This window comes from Sander vitreus, chromosome 7 (genome assembly GCF_031162955.1).
Source record: "Sander vitreus isolate 19-12246 chromosome 7, sanVit1, whole genome shotgun sequence".
NCBI classification, from domain to species: Eukaryota; Metazoa; Chordata; class Actinopteri; order Perciformes; family Percidae; genus Sander; species Sander vitreus.
This window is the reverse complement of record NC_135861.1, coordinates 15,539,023-15,556,505: the sequence shown is the minus strand read 5'-3', so window position 1 is coordinate 15,556,505 and position 17,483 is coordinate 15,539,023. Positions and strand designations below refer to the sequence as shown.

Below are 17,483 nucleotides of genomic sequence, written 5' to 3'. Positions count from 1 at the left end.
TCTCTGAATATAGATGTCGTTATTGCTTCTGCACAATGTTCTTTACTGTTGTTCCTCTTTACTGTAAACATTAAACCATATAATAGCATAAGTGCTTAAATTGCTATTTTTCAAATAAACTTTTAATGCACCCAGTCATTCAGCCTGTACAATCTCACTCAGGCATGTGAGGAGATGGGAGGGTCCTGCAGCTTTAAAATAAAGATATACAATATGGAATTCTAACCAATCATATAGGTAATGTTTAATGTTAAAATGTTCTTCTATTTTACATTGTGGATGGGCACCATGATGCTCGAATGCACTACAAGTTGTTGGGCAGTTATTTCACTTATGAATGTACATCATGCAGAGGAAGCTAAACTATGTTTGATATAAGAAAACAAACAAAACATATTTCTGTTCTCTGTTGTTTGACATAATCAAATAGAGACCCTGTATCACTGGCACAATATGAAAGTGTGATGATTATGCTATTCTTACAGCCTGCCCAGTAGTGTGGCTAAACATTTGGAGCATTCATTGTTAAAGGTGGCAATTGAAGAAAGTTTAAGGTGTATGCCAACATGGAAATGGATCCTGCTTTGGGGGGCATTCATTTGATTAGTAAATTTCATGCAGTATGCCCATTAGATTTTGATATTTTTGTGTTCAAGTGGAACTTCTTGCCTGTTAGTGGTAATAGAAGAAAGCTCAGAGGATCAAACAATGTATTTCAATAATGGTTTAACAAGCTGTCATTAACTTCCAATACTGTGACACTCAAGTGGACTACTGTGAGAGTGATTCTCTGTGGGCTGAGGGAACGAGCAAACAATGATGTATACTCGAGTCGTGCTTACTACCCAGCATGCATTGCGCGGTGTCAAGAAACCAATCTTGGTTGATATAAACAAACTATAATTTTGTAATAGTATAGTTAATAGTATTTGGGGAGTTTTTCTGCAGATAAGGGGAAAAGCGCCCCTTTTAAATCTCCCCTGTGACCTGCCCCCTCGCTTGTTAAAGCAACACTATGTAACTTTTCCCGCTTCGGTCCGCCTACAGGTTGGAATTGTCCATTATATTACATTGTGCAAGTTTGCCAGATCGGGTTGCCTTGGATCTGTAGTTCGAATGAACTGGACAATGTAATGTAATGGACAATTCCGCTTCCAACCTGTAGGGGGACCAAAGCTGGAAAAGTTACATAGTGTTGCTTTAAGTGGTGCTACATAATATCAAGTGCAGAGGGAAATGAAGGAGAGCATGGCAAACGATTATTAACTAATTACTAACAAACTTGACCAACTTAAAATTAATAATGCCCTTGATTATCAATCAAAGTGTGATCTCAATGAAATAAAAAACAAATAATCGTAGATAGTCCATATTATCATTTTTTAAGATTGCAATTATTTAACAAAGTGGAAGTAAAAGTGATGAGGCAGGATATAGATATAGATCTGGTAGTTTGGTTGTCCGAACATAAAACGTTTTTATTTGCAGACTTTTTAGAACAAGCATGGGCTAAAAGGAAGACTGCTTTGTATCGATGATTCTCTGTCTGGACGTGACATTCCCTGTTATTTTTTATTTTTTGTTGTCTGTGGTTTTGTTTTGTGTATGAGGTGTTTGGCTCTAGTTGGACAATTTATGGGTTGCACTGTTGTGTTGTGGCTGCTGTGGTATGTTTTATTTGTTCTTTGTTTTGTGCAAAGTGGAGAATGTTGTGTGTGGACATTGGACTGGAAGCTGTGGAATTAATTACTGTTGTATTGGTGTCATGTAATTCCATGTGGGATGGACCACTTAGTGGCATGAAACGTAAATAAAAATATCAATCAATCAATCAATCAATCAACCAACCATCAATTTGTTTTGAAGCTGTAGTACTGTATGTAGATATATACTTAATAATGCAACCTAAAACACTGATGCTGTCACATCACTTTGTTGACATGAGTTGGTTAGCTGGGGATTGCCCGGATGTTAAACATCACAAAACCCTAATGGTGTTTGGTTGTTGTAATTTGAATATTCAAATGTTTGAGCAGCAGCAGAATCAGTGAAGAAAAATACGACATACATTTACATGACCAACTGATTAAAGCAGTTCCTGACAGCAGTCAGACTGTAGGCATTGTTCACATGCAGATAGTACAGCAAGGAGGGCCACAGCAATGCATTTCACATAATTTCATCATCAAAGCCTTTTCCCACTGAGGATCCTTCATTGAATGAGTGCTGAGTAAAAGAGGCATCTTAATGCAGGACATTCCATATCACCAGCAGTCACATTTCAGTGCAGAAGCTCTTAGAACTAGCAGAAAATTGCAAGTCTGGGCAATAAAAAGGAACTCTTGTGCCACAGATAAATGACAGGAACTGTATTTATCCACTCTGTGCTTGTTTGCTCTTCAAGTTAACTAGTCATTGTCAGAGAAAATGCAGCACTTAATAATGCATGCCTAATTTAAAAGACCATTGCCCTTTTGGTACCTGCTCTCGTCTCAGCAGCAGAGATTAGAGCAGGGTGGTACATCTAAACGTGTCTGGAGCTGATATTTTACCAACCACTTGGTCTCATTTCCCAGTTTGAAAGGAGTATTGGTCTAATCGTGAACCCAGGGAGATCATTTGACCTGTGGAGTGTGCAGTGTTTACTGGCCTCATTGGTTAGGGGTTTACTGGCTCCTTGAGGCATCATCAAACTGCACGGTGGCAACTTAGAGGGAAACATCAATAATTCAAGGACAGTTAATTCACCTTGAGATTGGTCTCCATGGAGCTTGACGATAGAACCTGGGAATGAACTGGGCCTGACCTCTCAGAGTGTAATGGCTTCATTTTACATTTTGCCTCAATAAAGGCTGAGTAGAAAAGTTCTCTTCAACTCTTCAAGTTCTTCTCATGTTCTTGCACACATGGGGGCTGTGCAGCATTTCCAGTTGGATGCTTTTGGTCAGTAGATTTATATTAAGGTATTGATCAAAGTTGATACATCATACAGTTGCTTTTATAGATGCATGTATTATGGGCCTGGGAAACCAGAGAGAGGCCAGTAAAGGTTAGTGGAAGCACCCTGTACCATAGCTCTTAAAAACACTACAACACTTTCTGCACGAGCTAGGAAAACATGCTACATCTCTTAATAGGTCCCCTGGCATACACAGTACTGTATGTTTAGCCATTGCAGGTTTGTGCATGACTATCTTTGTAAATAATGCAAGCTTCTGCTGCTGTAGTCAAAGGATGCCTCCCATTTAGCAATATGGAATCCATTATTACTGCCAGTCAGATCAACTGTCACAGCTTGATGAGGATCTGCAGCAAGTCTGACCTTCTAATGATTGCTCTCCAGCTAAGACCGCTGCAGGACTCCCATGTAATTTCCTTCTTTATCTGAAAAGATGACAAGACTGCCAGCAGCTGGAGTGCTCCTGTATGATGGGAAAGTAGATATGATGTTTTGCTCTGTGTTGGGTGGAATGGGCTCTGGTTCTTGGTACAGCTTCAGTGGATGCAGAGAGTTGGAGAGACTGGATATCAAAGAAAATCCCATTTTGTTCCGCTTTAAAAAAAATGCAGCTATAAAACATTTAGGAAAACCTGGGAGCAACTCTGTCTCTATTTTTGTTAGCATTATTTGGATGTCATGCTACTGAAGAGGTGAAGCACAGAAACACAGACACACAGGGAACCTCTGTTGTGCTACGATATGTCTTGATCATCTGCTGGAGCGGGAATTGGCGGTAAACAACTGCAGACCTGCAGAGCTTTAAAGGCTCAGTGTAATGCTGGCAAACAGGGATCAGAGTTGTGTGTCTTAGCAGTTTGGTTCCATATTGTAATACAAAACTGAAGAACCAGTATTTTTCTTTGATTCAAAGACAGTGGTGAAACAAAATAGTGTGCTCATTAAAGCCGTCAGACTGTCACTCTAATGTCACACTATGTAATGCGTTATATAAGAAAATAAAAGAACATTGAAATGGAAAAAAGTAGAAAGAAGTGGCTGGGTTGGTTCAGTGGGTAAAGCAGGTGCACATATACTGAGAGGCTTATGCCTCGACACAGCGGTCAAGGGCTCGAGTCCGACCTGTGACGATTTCCTGCATGTCTTCCCCCTCTCTCTCCTCTTTCTCACCTAGCTGTCCTATCAATTAAAGGCAGAAAAGCCACAAAAATAAATAAAAAAAAGTAGAAAGAAAACACAAAAGAACATCCCAATGACAACAACAGCAGCAATTCAGAAATTGTGTGATTAAAGCTGTAATTGTAAAAAACAACAACTGTACTATCAGCCTCAAGTGAAAAGTGTTACTGCAGAAAACACTGTATGAATGTTAATCTTATTATTATTTAAGTGTCTGGTATACTCTCTGGTGGAAATAGCATACAGGAGGTGACACAGTGCCTCTCAGTGCCACTCAAGCCACAAACAAAATTATCGAGTGGATCTTTAATGTTGTGCTGTGAACAATCTTTGTCGTAAGAGTAAATTAGTTCACACTTTTTTTCACAGTGGCATACCTGGGAAGAAATGTGGGACCATTATCTTGTCTGCTGAGGAGCTGGGAAACTGCAGAGTAAGTCTTAACAGCTTAAACTCATATCTTTTTTTATTTGCTTACAATGTAGGTTTCCTGATAAATGTTTTGCAATGTTCACTGATCTAATTTGAAAAGGGCCCTTTAACAACGCTGCAATTGAACGTATTGACTGCAGCTGATTATGCCATGTTGTGTTAGTCACATAATGCAAATATAGCAATATTCAAAAACCTGCTGAAGTGAAGTGGCTTGTTTAATAGCCTTGGCTTCAGTTACATATATTGTGTCATAACTGCCCCCATTAAACCAGCAGGATACGCCATGTCTCTTTGCCATTGCTTTGGTCATTTGGAAATTGTGTACATAGTGAATATGCTGTGAGTTTGAATGGCTATTTAATGAGCTGGCCTTCCTTCCAATCACTAAAACAGACCTTTTCTCCTATGTGTGGTGTGTTAATTCATGAATCTGTGTTAATAACCTGTGTCTACTAATGCCCATTGGCTTTCTCTCTGCACTGCTAAATGGAGATAGTAAATAATCACATTATACTGTTGCCAGTGCGGCAAAGTAGCAAGACTTATTGGCCAGAACAACTGGCCTTCCTCTGAGGCTATAAAGCAAGCCATTGAGCTGTATGAATGTTTTATGATATCCTAATTCATGTATGCATTTAATGGTTAAAAGCTTTGCAACTTCCAGTCATACATGTTGCGTAAAAAGCACCTGGTTTCACAGTTGTTGTGCCAGACTTTGAGGATGTTTTACTAATAGCACCATTTATTTCCTGACAAATAAACAGCCCCCGATTAGAGTGAGACAGATAAGCCATGCTGATAATAAAACTGCAGAGATAACAATACTGATTTGGCTCTTGCTGGATTGAAGCCAGCACAGCCATTGAAGGGCTGCTGTGAGTCATCAGGTGCGGTGGATCTGCAATGATAGAAGTAAGCATGATCACTGCAAAGCACCACTTCAAGAAGCGGTTTTGTAATATAAATGCAAATGATCATGACTGGTACAAATGACGTTTCCTTTCTCCCAGACTCAGTTAGAGAGACACAGACTTGACATGTCACTCCAGACCTGCCCTGTTTACACAGAATTTGACCCTGAATGGAACTACCTCATGTTTGAGTAAAGAAAAGGGAACTGAGAGAAAAGGCATATTATAGTTGAATTATCTGAAGACCCTGCTGTCAGTACAAGTCCCACACCTGTGAATTATAGCAGTTTGAAATTGTTACCATCCATCTGGATGGTGTTTATTCTATAATCCCCCTGTGACCAATAAATGGAGGTAGCCAAGTTGCTGCTTCGCCTGAGGTAAACTGCAACTCTTGTTTGGGGAAACTGAAACCAGCAGAGTGGGAATCAACTGGGGAAGTTCTGCGGGGACTCTTAATCAAGAAGCGGCTTGGCTCTCCCCTTCGTGGTGGAAATGCCAGGTATCATTAGACTGAGCAGCAGCCTCTGCATGGATCAAAGGCTTTTTCTTTGTTGTTAACTCTGGCACATGACATGCTGAGCAGTGGCTGGCTCTCTCTCAGATCTTCCTCACAGTCCAGCAGCAGCTCTGGCTGTTTTAGTAAGTAAAGCAGGCACCACTTTACAATTAACCACAGAGTGTTTTATTTCTGCCTGTTCAAATATGGTGTAGTTCATATAAAGATATACATAGTTCTTTCATGTCTTTCTTTCGAGTGTATGTACAGTATTTAATCACCAGGTTACCATTCAATTATACTCCATCATAACCATTCCTATATTCACCAATAAGCCCAATTACCATTGATATTTTGGATTGTATGACATATTTCCCTCAAGCAAATATTCTTCAGTTTATCACTGTAGTTTTTTTGTTCCTTTTTTTGCATATGTAAAACTGCTCCTCACGTTGACAAAATCCTTCGCCTGAGGCTTATGGGCTTAATAGACAAACACCCACAGTGTGCTATCCCGAAGAGGTCATAGGTTTTGTCTGCATTGCTTCGTATTCCTATGAAAGACCAGTCCCACTTTCCGAATGTGACAGTGTGCATTGCTCTGCCACTTACCCCATGCAGCGCTATCTCGGAGGAGCAGAAAATAGGACAGAAGGATGCAGACTACACTAGTATCCCCCTGCTGCTCTTAAACCTCAGTGGCTGAAATTAATGTTCTGCCTCTTTCCCCACTTAATGAGAGAACACTGCTAGGCACCAAAGTGGGTATGTGTTATCTGTGCCTAATGAAGGCTTAAGGCACTGTGTTGCCATGATAGTGTAATTGTAGAGGTTGTGTCAGAGTTGAGCAGGACAGTTATAGGATGCCTGTATTTTTAAGGGCTTGGATAACTGACCTCAGCAAAAACAAGCCGCTATGGGAACATTGCAAATTAGATGTTATTGTGAAAATCCACCCCCTTGATGAGCTTCACACTCTTAAGGTACAAACTGCACAGTGGATGTCTCTATAACTTGGCTGATCTGTATCCAGCTACACAAATTGGAAAGAGTACTCTCTACCTATATTGTAGAAATTGATAAATAGATAGATATTAGGGGTGTGCAAAAAAATCGATTGTTAATCGAATCGCGATTCAAGCTCTACTGATTCAAAATCGAATCATAGAATTCCAAAAATCGATTCATATATATATATATATATATATATATATTTTTTTTTTTTATTGTATGTCTACTGCAATCACATGGGAAAAGTAACTACATTTACATACTGTGAATCGATTTTGAATCGAATCTTGAGCCTAAAAATCGATATTGAATCGAGACATTTTCGGAATCGTGCACCCCTAATGGATATACAACAGCCCTGCTTTAATAAGCTCAATTTTCAGGAGTTTTTACTAAATATCTATGTAGTCACATCTATCTTTTTATCAGTGGTTGCCTCAGAAGGTGGTCTGTGTTCTGTCCAAGGCATACTTAGCAGAGTTTCTTCTGATGTGGACATTTACTTTTCCAATCTGTGCCCACTATGTCTCATCATTATACAATGCAGACTAATACCTTGACCACAGGGAGACTTATCTGGAGCCAAGCGTATTATGGGGCATGTTCATTGTCCTTGTAATAGCAGTGCACATTGAAATGCTGCCTAAATGAGTATAATTATGATAATACTAGCTTTTCTAATGTATCATTAGCTGCACTCACACCCTCGATATCCTTCTGTACACAGCCATATGCAGGGTTTTAGAATCCATTTCTGCCTCTGCATGGTCTCTCATACTGTTACTATGATTATATGCAGCCCAACAAGGTATTTTCAATTTCATACCCCTTATCCCATCCACTTGTTATGCAGGAGTTGCATAATAAAGAAATGCTAATGAATGCATTTGCAGGTTTTGGAAACGAGCAACCACTGGCTGGTTTTGCTCTGCTCTTATTAGGATTCAGTCAGCACTTTGCTTTTATTTGGTGCTTCAGTGCTTTTATATCTTGGCACACAGCATGTATAAACAAACAACAGGAGGCAGACAGAGGCAGAAGCATGGATTTACAATGTCCTTTACTTTTTTGTCTTTTCATTTCTCTGACTCTCTGTTTTTCCTTTTTTTCTGAAGGATTATGCCACCATGCAATTCTGTGCCAACAAACTAGATAAAAAGGACTTCTTTGGAAAGTCAGACCCCTTCATGGTCTTCTACAGAAGCAACGAGGATGGCACGTGAGTGTGTCTCTTGCATCTGCTTCTCAGTGGGGGACATGTAGGAGGGCGTGGAGATCAAAGAGGAAGTGAACCAAGGTCGAGAAAATTAGATTGAAATCCCCTGAACTCAGCTGCATAGAGAGGAATTCATATAGACATGATCTCGGAGAAAAGCATAGCAGAAAGATTGTATTGCTGTGTTTTTTTTTTTAAAGCTGTGTCTTTTAGGATTTTTAATCTCTGTTGACCTGCGTCTCCAGGTTTACCATTTGCCACAAGACCGAAGTGGTGAAGAACACGCTGAACCCTGTGTGGCAGCCCTTCTCCATCCCTGTCAGAGCGCTCTGCAATGGAGACTATGACAGGTAAGACGAATGAGGATGTACAATAAAGTGTCTTGCACACTCACACAACTCAGATGGAGTGTAATTTTCCAGTGAAAATCAAAGACACGCAGCATTTCAATATGCTGTGTACTTATTTCAAAATGGTTTGGGTGTGTCAAATTTAGACACCATTGATTTTCTACTGTTATTTTATCTGCTGCTGTAATAGAGAACTTTACAGGCCTGTCTGTGACTACATGCTACCTTGCCTGGCTGTTCACTGATTTACCCAAAACCAGTATTTCAGATCTGTGTGTGTGTATGTGTGTGTGTGTGTGTGTGTGTTTGTGTGTGTGTGTGTGTGTGTGTGTGTGTGTGTGTGTGTACGCGTGCGTGCGTGTGTGCAAACCTCGCTCTCTCCACCACGCTGGGTGTCAAACGAGGTTCTACCCTCTGATCCCGTCTCTGCTCACTTGCCTGGAGAAGCTAATTGGGTCAGACAGATGGAGAGGACGCATGAAAGAAGCAGGATTCCCTTTTGAGGATTCTGTGTTTGCTCGATGGTGTTTTAAGCCTCCAGTGTCGCCTTCCAGGCAACTAACCCTAACCTTAACCCTAAACATAACCATTGCTGCGCTGCCTGGAATGCGACGTTGGGGGCTTAAAACACCAAACACCTCTGTGTTTTTGGGCCTCCTCGACGTTTCCTGTAAAATATTTGAAGTTTGCTTTTTTTGACATACTCTATTTCCAAGATCTACACAGCAGAGCAAAACTGCAATCTTCATTATTTTTATTCTCTACTTCTCAGCAAATTTTAAACATGTTTAAAATATAATAGCTTTGTAATAATTGATGGGAATTGCCTCGTTTTGACCCACGGTATGTATGTGCAATAATTCTAAGGCTTTGAACTTCTTTGACCTCATGTGAATCTATCAAATTTCTTGTAGTCATCTTGCTTTGTTAGTGATCAGATATTCCATTTCCACTCAAACGTGCAGTGGATGCAGGAACCAAAATAAGTTCCAGGAACTAATTCTCTGTATCTCCACCAGTAGATTTGATCGTGTCGTAGTGCCTCTTATGACCCGCATCATTAGTTGCAAGAAAATTACATTAGAGAAAATTGATGTTGACTGACATCACTGGGGAATCATCTGCCCTAACTGTTGAAACACATTAGTTTTTTAGTCAAAAGTACAAGAAAGATTAGATTTTTCTCTGACTCTGAAATCTGACTGTATTGTATGTTGTTTCAGTATTTAAAGTGAGAACTGGTTTTGTGACAGATTCAGAGTAGAATTTTTGCCTTATCTCTCTCTGCACTACGTGGGTTGCACACGTTTGTTATAAGTGCAGACAGAATGAGTTCAGGTCAGGATAACAGGGCAGCCCTTTATCACCCTGCCTCCCCCTGGACCCAGAGACATATGGTTGACAGCAGCTGATGGAAGGAGGGGGGTAGGCCACTGATCTTTCCATCAGATAAAGAAGAAAAGAGGAAGTGCTTTCCTTATTTTCAGTGAATTATCTCAGGCTTACCTATTTGGTTTCTTGCCTTCCAACTTATTTTGGGAACTTGCAAAATATGCTTCCTCCCAAGAGGTTAGTTTTCTATCTTTGACATGTGCAGGCAAATGTTTTACCCAAACTTCTGGCAACTCTATCAACCTCAAACTCTCTCTTCTGAGAGAAACACAAACCCACTAGTAAACAATTCATTAAAATCTCACGTTTTTCTTTTTTTTTTACAGAAACTAAGCTGTGTGAATGTGTAATGATCTCAGTCTAGGTTAAAGGATTTGTCATTAGCTAATTTATTTAGATTCTCCATAGAAAGATGTTTGCATCTTAAAACACAGAGCAGTCTCTTTTTGATTTAATTCAGCCTTCATTAACAATTAATGAGCTTTAATAGCTTCTTTTTTTTGCTGCGTCATTTCAGAAATGCTCACTGTGAAGTTTCCCCTCAAGGACATTCAGGTAGTGGCATATGTGTTAAATCAACGTGCTCAACACTTCCCTCTCTTTTGATGTGTTTCACAGGACAATTAAAGTGGAGGTGTATGACTGGGACAGAGACGGGAGGTAATGGATGCACACACACACACACACACACACACACACACACACACACACACACACACACACACACACACACACACACAAACAACAACAACACATTCACAATCTGTTCTACTTACTTGCTCTTTACTTGCTCTTAGCAATATTGATTATTAGATTCCATCTGTGGCTGTGTGTTGTAATTCCTCAAACTATTTTTTATCTTCTAGCACTTAGGGTTGTACTGAATCTGAATGTTGTATCTGAATGAACAGCTTGTCATGCAGTTTTTGTCTTATTTCTCCAGCCATGATTTCATCGGTGAATTCACAACCATTTATAAAGAGCTATGTCGGGGTCAGAATCAGTTAAACATCTACGAGGTGAGTGGAGACTGTTTAGCCTCAGAGCAGAGGAGCTTCATTTAAAACAGTGATTTGAGGTTACACATTTCATTTTTTTTATAACAGCATGGTGTCTAGACTTATCAGAAAAGGGTTGTTCTGATGTCTACAGTATATCTGTATACAAATATATATAAGATATGTGTGCATCCACATCTATTACTTAATGTGTTGCAAGCCAAGTGAAGCACATGGAGCATACTGCAGCTGGACAGAACTGTGAACAACCTATTACTGAATGAAGTGTGGATGCCTCTTTGGCACAAAACGTACCAACCAAAGCTCCATTTCTGAGAATAAGTGTGAGAAACCAAGTTCGATTTTAGACCAAATAAGTGTGCCCTTTGGCTTAGCAAGGTCTTGTTATCCAAAGTTGAATGACTTTAGGAGGCTGTGGTTGTTTGAGCCAGGCTATTTGAGATTAGCAGCTGGCCTCCTTTGTCTCTCCTCACCCTGGTGCAGTTGACCAGATGAGGAACGTGGGGACAATGCAAATGGGAAAACAGCAGAATTATTCTGCTGATTAGAGTTTTTTTGGATGGTCCTTGGAGGGTTAGATTGGTATTACTGCTAGGCGCTGGGAGGCTCCTATTGGTCCCTGCTCATTAAAACACTTGCCATGTTACATTAGCCTGTAAATTAGTCATGGGGGTGGCTTAAGGAAAGAACAGGGCCAATGGAGAGAGGGGGAGGATGGTGGGTAGATGGGGATATGTAAGGAGAGACAGAGTGAGACAGAATAAGTGAGTGGCATGCAGAGTTTCCCTTTCACACTGCTGATATGGCAGAAGAAGGTGCATCCATTACCCTTCACCAAACCTTTCTGTATTTTAATTAGAAAATGAAACGCAGCAGTTTCTTCATACAATCTTTGCCAGGTCAGTGCCCTTGAATCACTTTCAAGATGTGGTGAAAAACTAAATGAAGCCCTCTTTTTTTTACTTTAAGAATTTGAATAGGTCACCGGCCACGGTGTTAACTCTTTGCAGATTCCAGTACTCAACCTGACATGAACGGAGCCTGCAAACATTAGCTCTGTGAATTGAGATGACAGCAGGTTAATGCCAACAGAGGATGCCGTAATTGAGGGTGATGTGTGTGTGATGTTATGTGAACCTGGCAGTGACTGAGTGATGGCCGCAGTGCTATGAGGCATCATCTGTGTTGGAGGAGTTGAGGAGTAGCGTCAGAAACCACAGAGGCAGAACGGAGGAGAAAAAAAGAGAGAGTGGGATACCTTTTACTTTATTATACCGCACAGTTTTTCCAGGCTTGTGCTTTATGTTTGTGTGCAGACCCATAGAATATAAGCAGTAGAGATATTTGACCGTGATGGCTTACTTTTGTGCATATGTTTTTGCCTGCAGGCTCTAACATTAATTTAAAGCAGGGAGTACTGTAGTTGCCCACATTACACAGTGTTTTAATGTAATTCAGTCTGTATGTGGTTATCATTCTGTTTATTACAAGTAAATGGTTGGGACAGATATGGTGATCCACCATCCCATAGCTTGGTAATGTGCAGTACAGTGTACAGTAGGTGCTTTTAAAATCCCCCTGAATAATCTGTATCTTGCTGTGAGGCTTGATCAATGTTATCTCATCCTCACCTACTGCAGTTATTGGATTCAGGCCCTATTCTCCATTACCCTTACAGACATGGTGTGGGATGACAAAGATGTTTTTATTACTTGCCCAAGGGTGGATAAAAAAAAAAATTGTGCTTCAAGTTTACGTTACTGTATCATCATCCTGCTTTTCTATTCTACCTTCACACCAGGTGGTGAACGCCAAGAAGAAAATAAAGAAAAAGAGATACATCCACTCTGGGACGGTGAGGCTGAGTTCTGAGATAAGAGAAAACCTCCTGGTGCACTCACACCCCTTTGCTTTTGTATTCATCAGGAAGTTTCCCCTAAGTGGTTTGCACCAGGCATTTTAGCTCTGTTAAATGTTTTTGTCCCATTTCCAGTCTCCTGGCTTTTGATCCAGACAGTGGACATTTAAGACATTTAAGTAGATGGGAAAACATTCTTGTGACCTGAATGGGGGGAATAACCAAGTCTATAGTAATGCATGAAGGGACTCTTGTCTGTGTCCTATTAGTGAAGAGCAGTGAAGGATGCTTATAAATGAGCCAGAGCTTTTGTTACTGCCTGAGTACTTTGGCTGCTCTTGCTTTATGCGGTGACTCTGCAATTAAAATCTGTGGTTAGTTATCCATCACACTGATCATCCATCAGTGCACAGCCACACTGTTGTTCACTCTCAGTGACTGTAATACTAATATGCTGCCCAGGCATCAAAATCATTCTGTGGGTGGTTAGCTCAGAGGTCAGTGTTAATGTGTAGATTAGTAGATTTAACTTTCCTTAATTACCAAGCATGACATAATCTGTTTGGACCTTTTTTTTCTCAGGTGTCCTTGTTGTCATTCAATGTGGAGTCAGAGCACACCTTCCTGGATTACATCAAAGGAGGGTAAGTCAAATGTTTGTCTGGTAATTATGTTTTTATGCATACACAGTATATGTATATATTACCTATGTGCCAGGCTCCGTAGGGCAATGACACAGAAAGTCTGAGAACATATAATTCATTTTTATCTATGCAGAGTTTGACACTAGAAGGCAGATTTCTCATTTATCTGCTAAAGGGGGAAAGTTTCTCTGTGCTCACCTTAAATCTGAGTTTAAGGTGTACAAGACATCACAACTAGTCCGAAAGACAGTTATGTAACTTACAGTAGTGTGATGTGAAAACTTGAAACCTTCATTACACACATACTGAGAATGGGCTTTTCAGTTAAGTAGAAGGCATCTTGTGTCCAGTAGTTAAACTAATAAAATGAAAAATATTTGCATATTATTTCTTTCAATAAAGAGTTGTAATTTTAAGAATTCTTAGCAAGGTCAAGGGATCTTTAATTACTTTTGTCTTATTTAACATTAATATGTCAGCTTTATAAACGCGACACTGTGACATTCTGTGTGAATGGTGTGAAAACTAATAAAGAGTTGGTCACAACCTGCACAACCCTGGCTTACTGTAAAGGATACATTTAGCTACTGGTTACACTCATGCTCATTATGTGCTTGTGATCAACGATTCTCCGACTGGCACTTAATAATACGGAAGTACGTGAAAACCAAACAAATATTGATGCCTCACATAGGCCAAAGGCCGACTTCAAATGTAAAAAATGACGTCATAACGCATTTTGGGTGAAGCGCAAAGGCTCCGCAAGATTTAAGTCATCGTCTGAAACCCGCCCCATATGAGATAAACCGTTGTAATTGGCCCGACCAGGGCCTGGCCGACTAGAAATCTGTCTGAACGGGAGGGGGACCAGACATATCTGCCAAAACAAATAAAACATCACTTTGCAGATTTGTCTGGTTCCCAGGCTAGGAGTTAACTCGTTTGCTAAAACTTGCTACAGCAATACAGAGGACATTAGTTAGTGTTGTGGGCATTGTAAAAATGTCATGGCTGTGACTAATACATGGAAATAAGCTGCATAATCATTGCTGTGAGATTTAATACAGTAGATCTAAATGCATTACTTTGGCTCCCCTGACTCATCCTTTTTTCCAATCTACCCTGCTGCCCAATGCAGCACCAGTCCACATTTTCTTCAGTGTTATTATTGACTGCGTTTACTCAGTGGCCTGGAGGTTTCCACATGAGACATGTGAGTAAAGTGTGCGCCCTAAAGGGGATGATGTTGTCCACATTCACAGCTATAGGGCCCTATCTTGCACCCGGCACAGCGCAAAGTCTAACACAAGTGTCTTTGCTAGTTTAAGACCGACGCAGTTGTCAATTTCCCGTCCTGCGCAACCGTTGTTTAAATAGCAAATGCACCTGTGTCCATCTGTGCACCCATGGGCGTGCTGGTCTTACAGGGAGGTGTGTTCAGGTGCATTCTTGGCCTATTGCTGTCTTGAGGCAACGGAAAGTGATCGCGCCATTGACCAACAAAAACCTGGTCTACATTCAATAACACAGCATTTCATTGTTATTTTAATGAAATGTTATTTTTATTAGTAAAATGCGCCTAGGCTCCTGCACAGCGTGTGCACACTATGCTTGTTACACACACAGGGACTTGCAGCAGCACACAAACATGCAAAAGATTAAAAATAAAAATATTACAATGTGAAATAGTATTATGATATGATCTGCCCGAGCGCTTTCACTTCACGCACGGGCAGATCAGTTTCTTCTCCTGAAAATCTCTCCTTCCTGCTTAGCAAATCCGCCATCATAATAGCAATGCGCCAAGGTACAAACACGCCTGGCTTTTAAAGGGAATGGGAGATGACACTCTGATTGGTTTATTGCATGTTACGCCCAAAACACACCTATGATTATTAAAGTGCTCATATTATGCTCATTTTCAGGTTCATAATTGTATTTAGAGGTTATATTAGAAAAGGTTTACATGGTTTAATTTTCAAAAAACACCATATTTTTGTTGTACTGCACATTGCTGCAGCTCCTCTTTTCACCCTGTGTTGAGCTCTCTGTTTTAGCTACAGAGTGAGACATCACACTTATATTCCATCTTTGTTGGGAGTCGCACATGTGCAGTAGCTAGGAAAGGACTACTAGCCAGTCAGAAGCAGAGTATGAGGGAGTGCCATGCTAGCAGCTAGGCGAGCATTATAACGTGTTACAAAGTGACGCACGTTCATCACGGAACTAAAGGCTGGACTACAATAGAGCTGTTTGGAGCAGTTTGTGAACAGTGTTTTCTGTTGGAGATGGTAAGTGCCTTTGGGGTGGACTTTTTCACTTTGTAAACCTATAACATGCACAAAAAAGATATATAACCAGTGTTGGGGAAGTTACTTTTAAAAAGTAGTTTGCTCGTTACTTCTTAAAAAAGTAATCCGTTACTTTACTTAGTTACCCCCTATAGAAAGTAACTTTTTACGTTACTCGTTACTTTTACGTTACTTTTAAAAGCAGGTGTCTCTGGCAGAGACTTAAGTTAATTATACAAAAACTATCTTTGATAAAGCCAATCTATGGTTTATCAGTGAAGTGTCTGAACTACACTGTATAATGGATTCTCTACTGACAGAGTAACGGCTGATTGATTACGAACGAGTCCAGCGCGGGTTGAACGGCAGGTCATCGGCGTTACACGGTGTTAGTGTATACTATGTAATGTCTGTCCGCCACGATGGTCCGTGCATTGTCGTAGACACATGCAGCCTCTTTTCTGGAAATCCTTGCTTGTCCATGCAACCGACACAAGTTCACAGCCGTCCGCTGCGTGTATGTATGAGCCCGTCTCCACCGCATCCATCTGTGAGGTTGTCAGCTTTGTGTCTGCCTGGCTCAGAGCGCCGTCCAGCAAAAAGCCACGAAGCTTAAAACGCTCTCAAAAGTTAGCGTTGGCTGCTTCTCGCTTGCCATAATTGCTCTGCTACCAGCCTCTGTCACGTCCCATGTGGAGCTTGTGAGCGCGCAGCTGAGAAGGCAGTGTCGCTGTCAAATCTGTCCCTGGGAAAAGTAACGTTGCGCCGAATTGAAAAAGAAACTACGTTTCGTTACCAAATTTTCAGTAGTAGCGCGTTACGCTACTTTTTACCCTGAAAAAAAGTAGTTACATTACACCAAACACTGTATATAACACAATAAAGGAAAGGGAAAAAGCCAAAAAGCATAATATTAGCACTTTAAAGACACTAAGAACAACCCTTTTGAACCATGCGCCTGACGCATGGACCATTTTTTCCACCGTTAAACTAGCAAAAGTGGATTTGTACATGCCCTAAATGCACCTAGATCATTAAAATAGGGCCCATAGTGTGAATGAATATGATCAAATATGGAGAAGATCTGAGAGCTTAATTAAAGGCGAACAACCTGTCACATATGGAAATGTTTCTCATTGGATCAGTGGCTGCCCTGGTTTTAGTTTTCTGCTGCTTTGCTGTTGATGACTGAGTAGCCCAGATCTGTCCTGTTGGTCTCTCTCCAGATCACACAAATGGACACACATACATGCACTTAAAGTAACAGTGTTTTTTATCCTTACTACATGTTCACCTCTGATTTAGTTGGTCTTTAAGATGCTGTAAAGTAATACAATGGAGGGAGAAGGAAAATTGACAAACAACAAGTACTTATACAATGTAGGTCCAAATCTTAATGTAAAGCATTTAGATTCATATTTCAGTTAATGGGGTTTCTTGTCTTTTTGTTGGTGTACCTTTATATAATTTCATATTCACAAAACCGCAGATAAACACTTAACCAAGTTCTAAATGTGAGCTCTGGGATTTGCTGATACTGGGCCATGTACACATACTGTATTCCCACTATTGTTCTTGCTTTGATTGGATGCAGACATATTTCTGCATGACATTTGGGAAAAAGGAAGCTCAAAGACAGAAGTGAGCGATAACTTACTCTTGACAAATGTGTGGGATATAAGGGATTTGGTGGAATAATAAATATCTGTAATCAGTCTG

At 40.4% G+C, this 17,483-nt stretch overlaps 1 protein-coding gene across 1 annotated transcript in view; it reads left to right on the top strand.

The window, feature by feature from the left end:
- The window catches only part of cpne5a (copine Va), a 73,075-nt gene that overhangs the window by 34,638 nt on the left and 20,954 nt on the right, over positions 1 to 17,483 (top strand). The window contains exons 7-13 of the mRNA XM_078253951.1: positions 4,508 to 4,571; positions 8,110 to 8,213; positions 8,456 to 8,560; positions 10,571 to 10,612; positions 10,896 to 10,971; positions 12,773 to 12,826; positions 13,412 to 13,473. Coding sequence (XP_078110077.1) covers positions 4,508 to 4,571; positions 8,110 to 8,213; positions 8,456 to 8,560; positions 10,571 to 10,612; positions 10,896 to 10,971; positions 12,773 to 12,826; positions 13,412 to 13,473 — 507 coding nt within the window. The remainder of the gene's footprint in view (positions 1 to 4,507; positions 4,572 to 8,109; positions 8,214 to 8,455; positions 8,561 to 10,570; positions 10,613 to 10,895; positions 10,972 to 12,772; positions 12,827 to 13,411; positions 13,474 to 17,483) is intronic.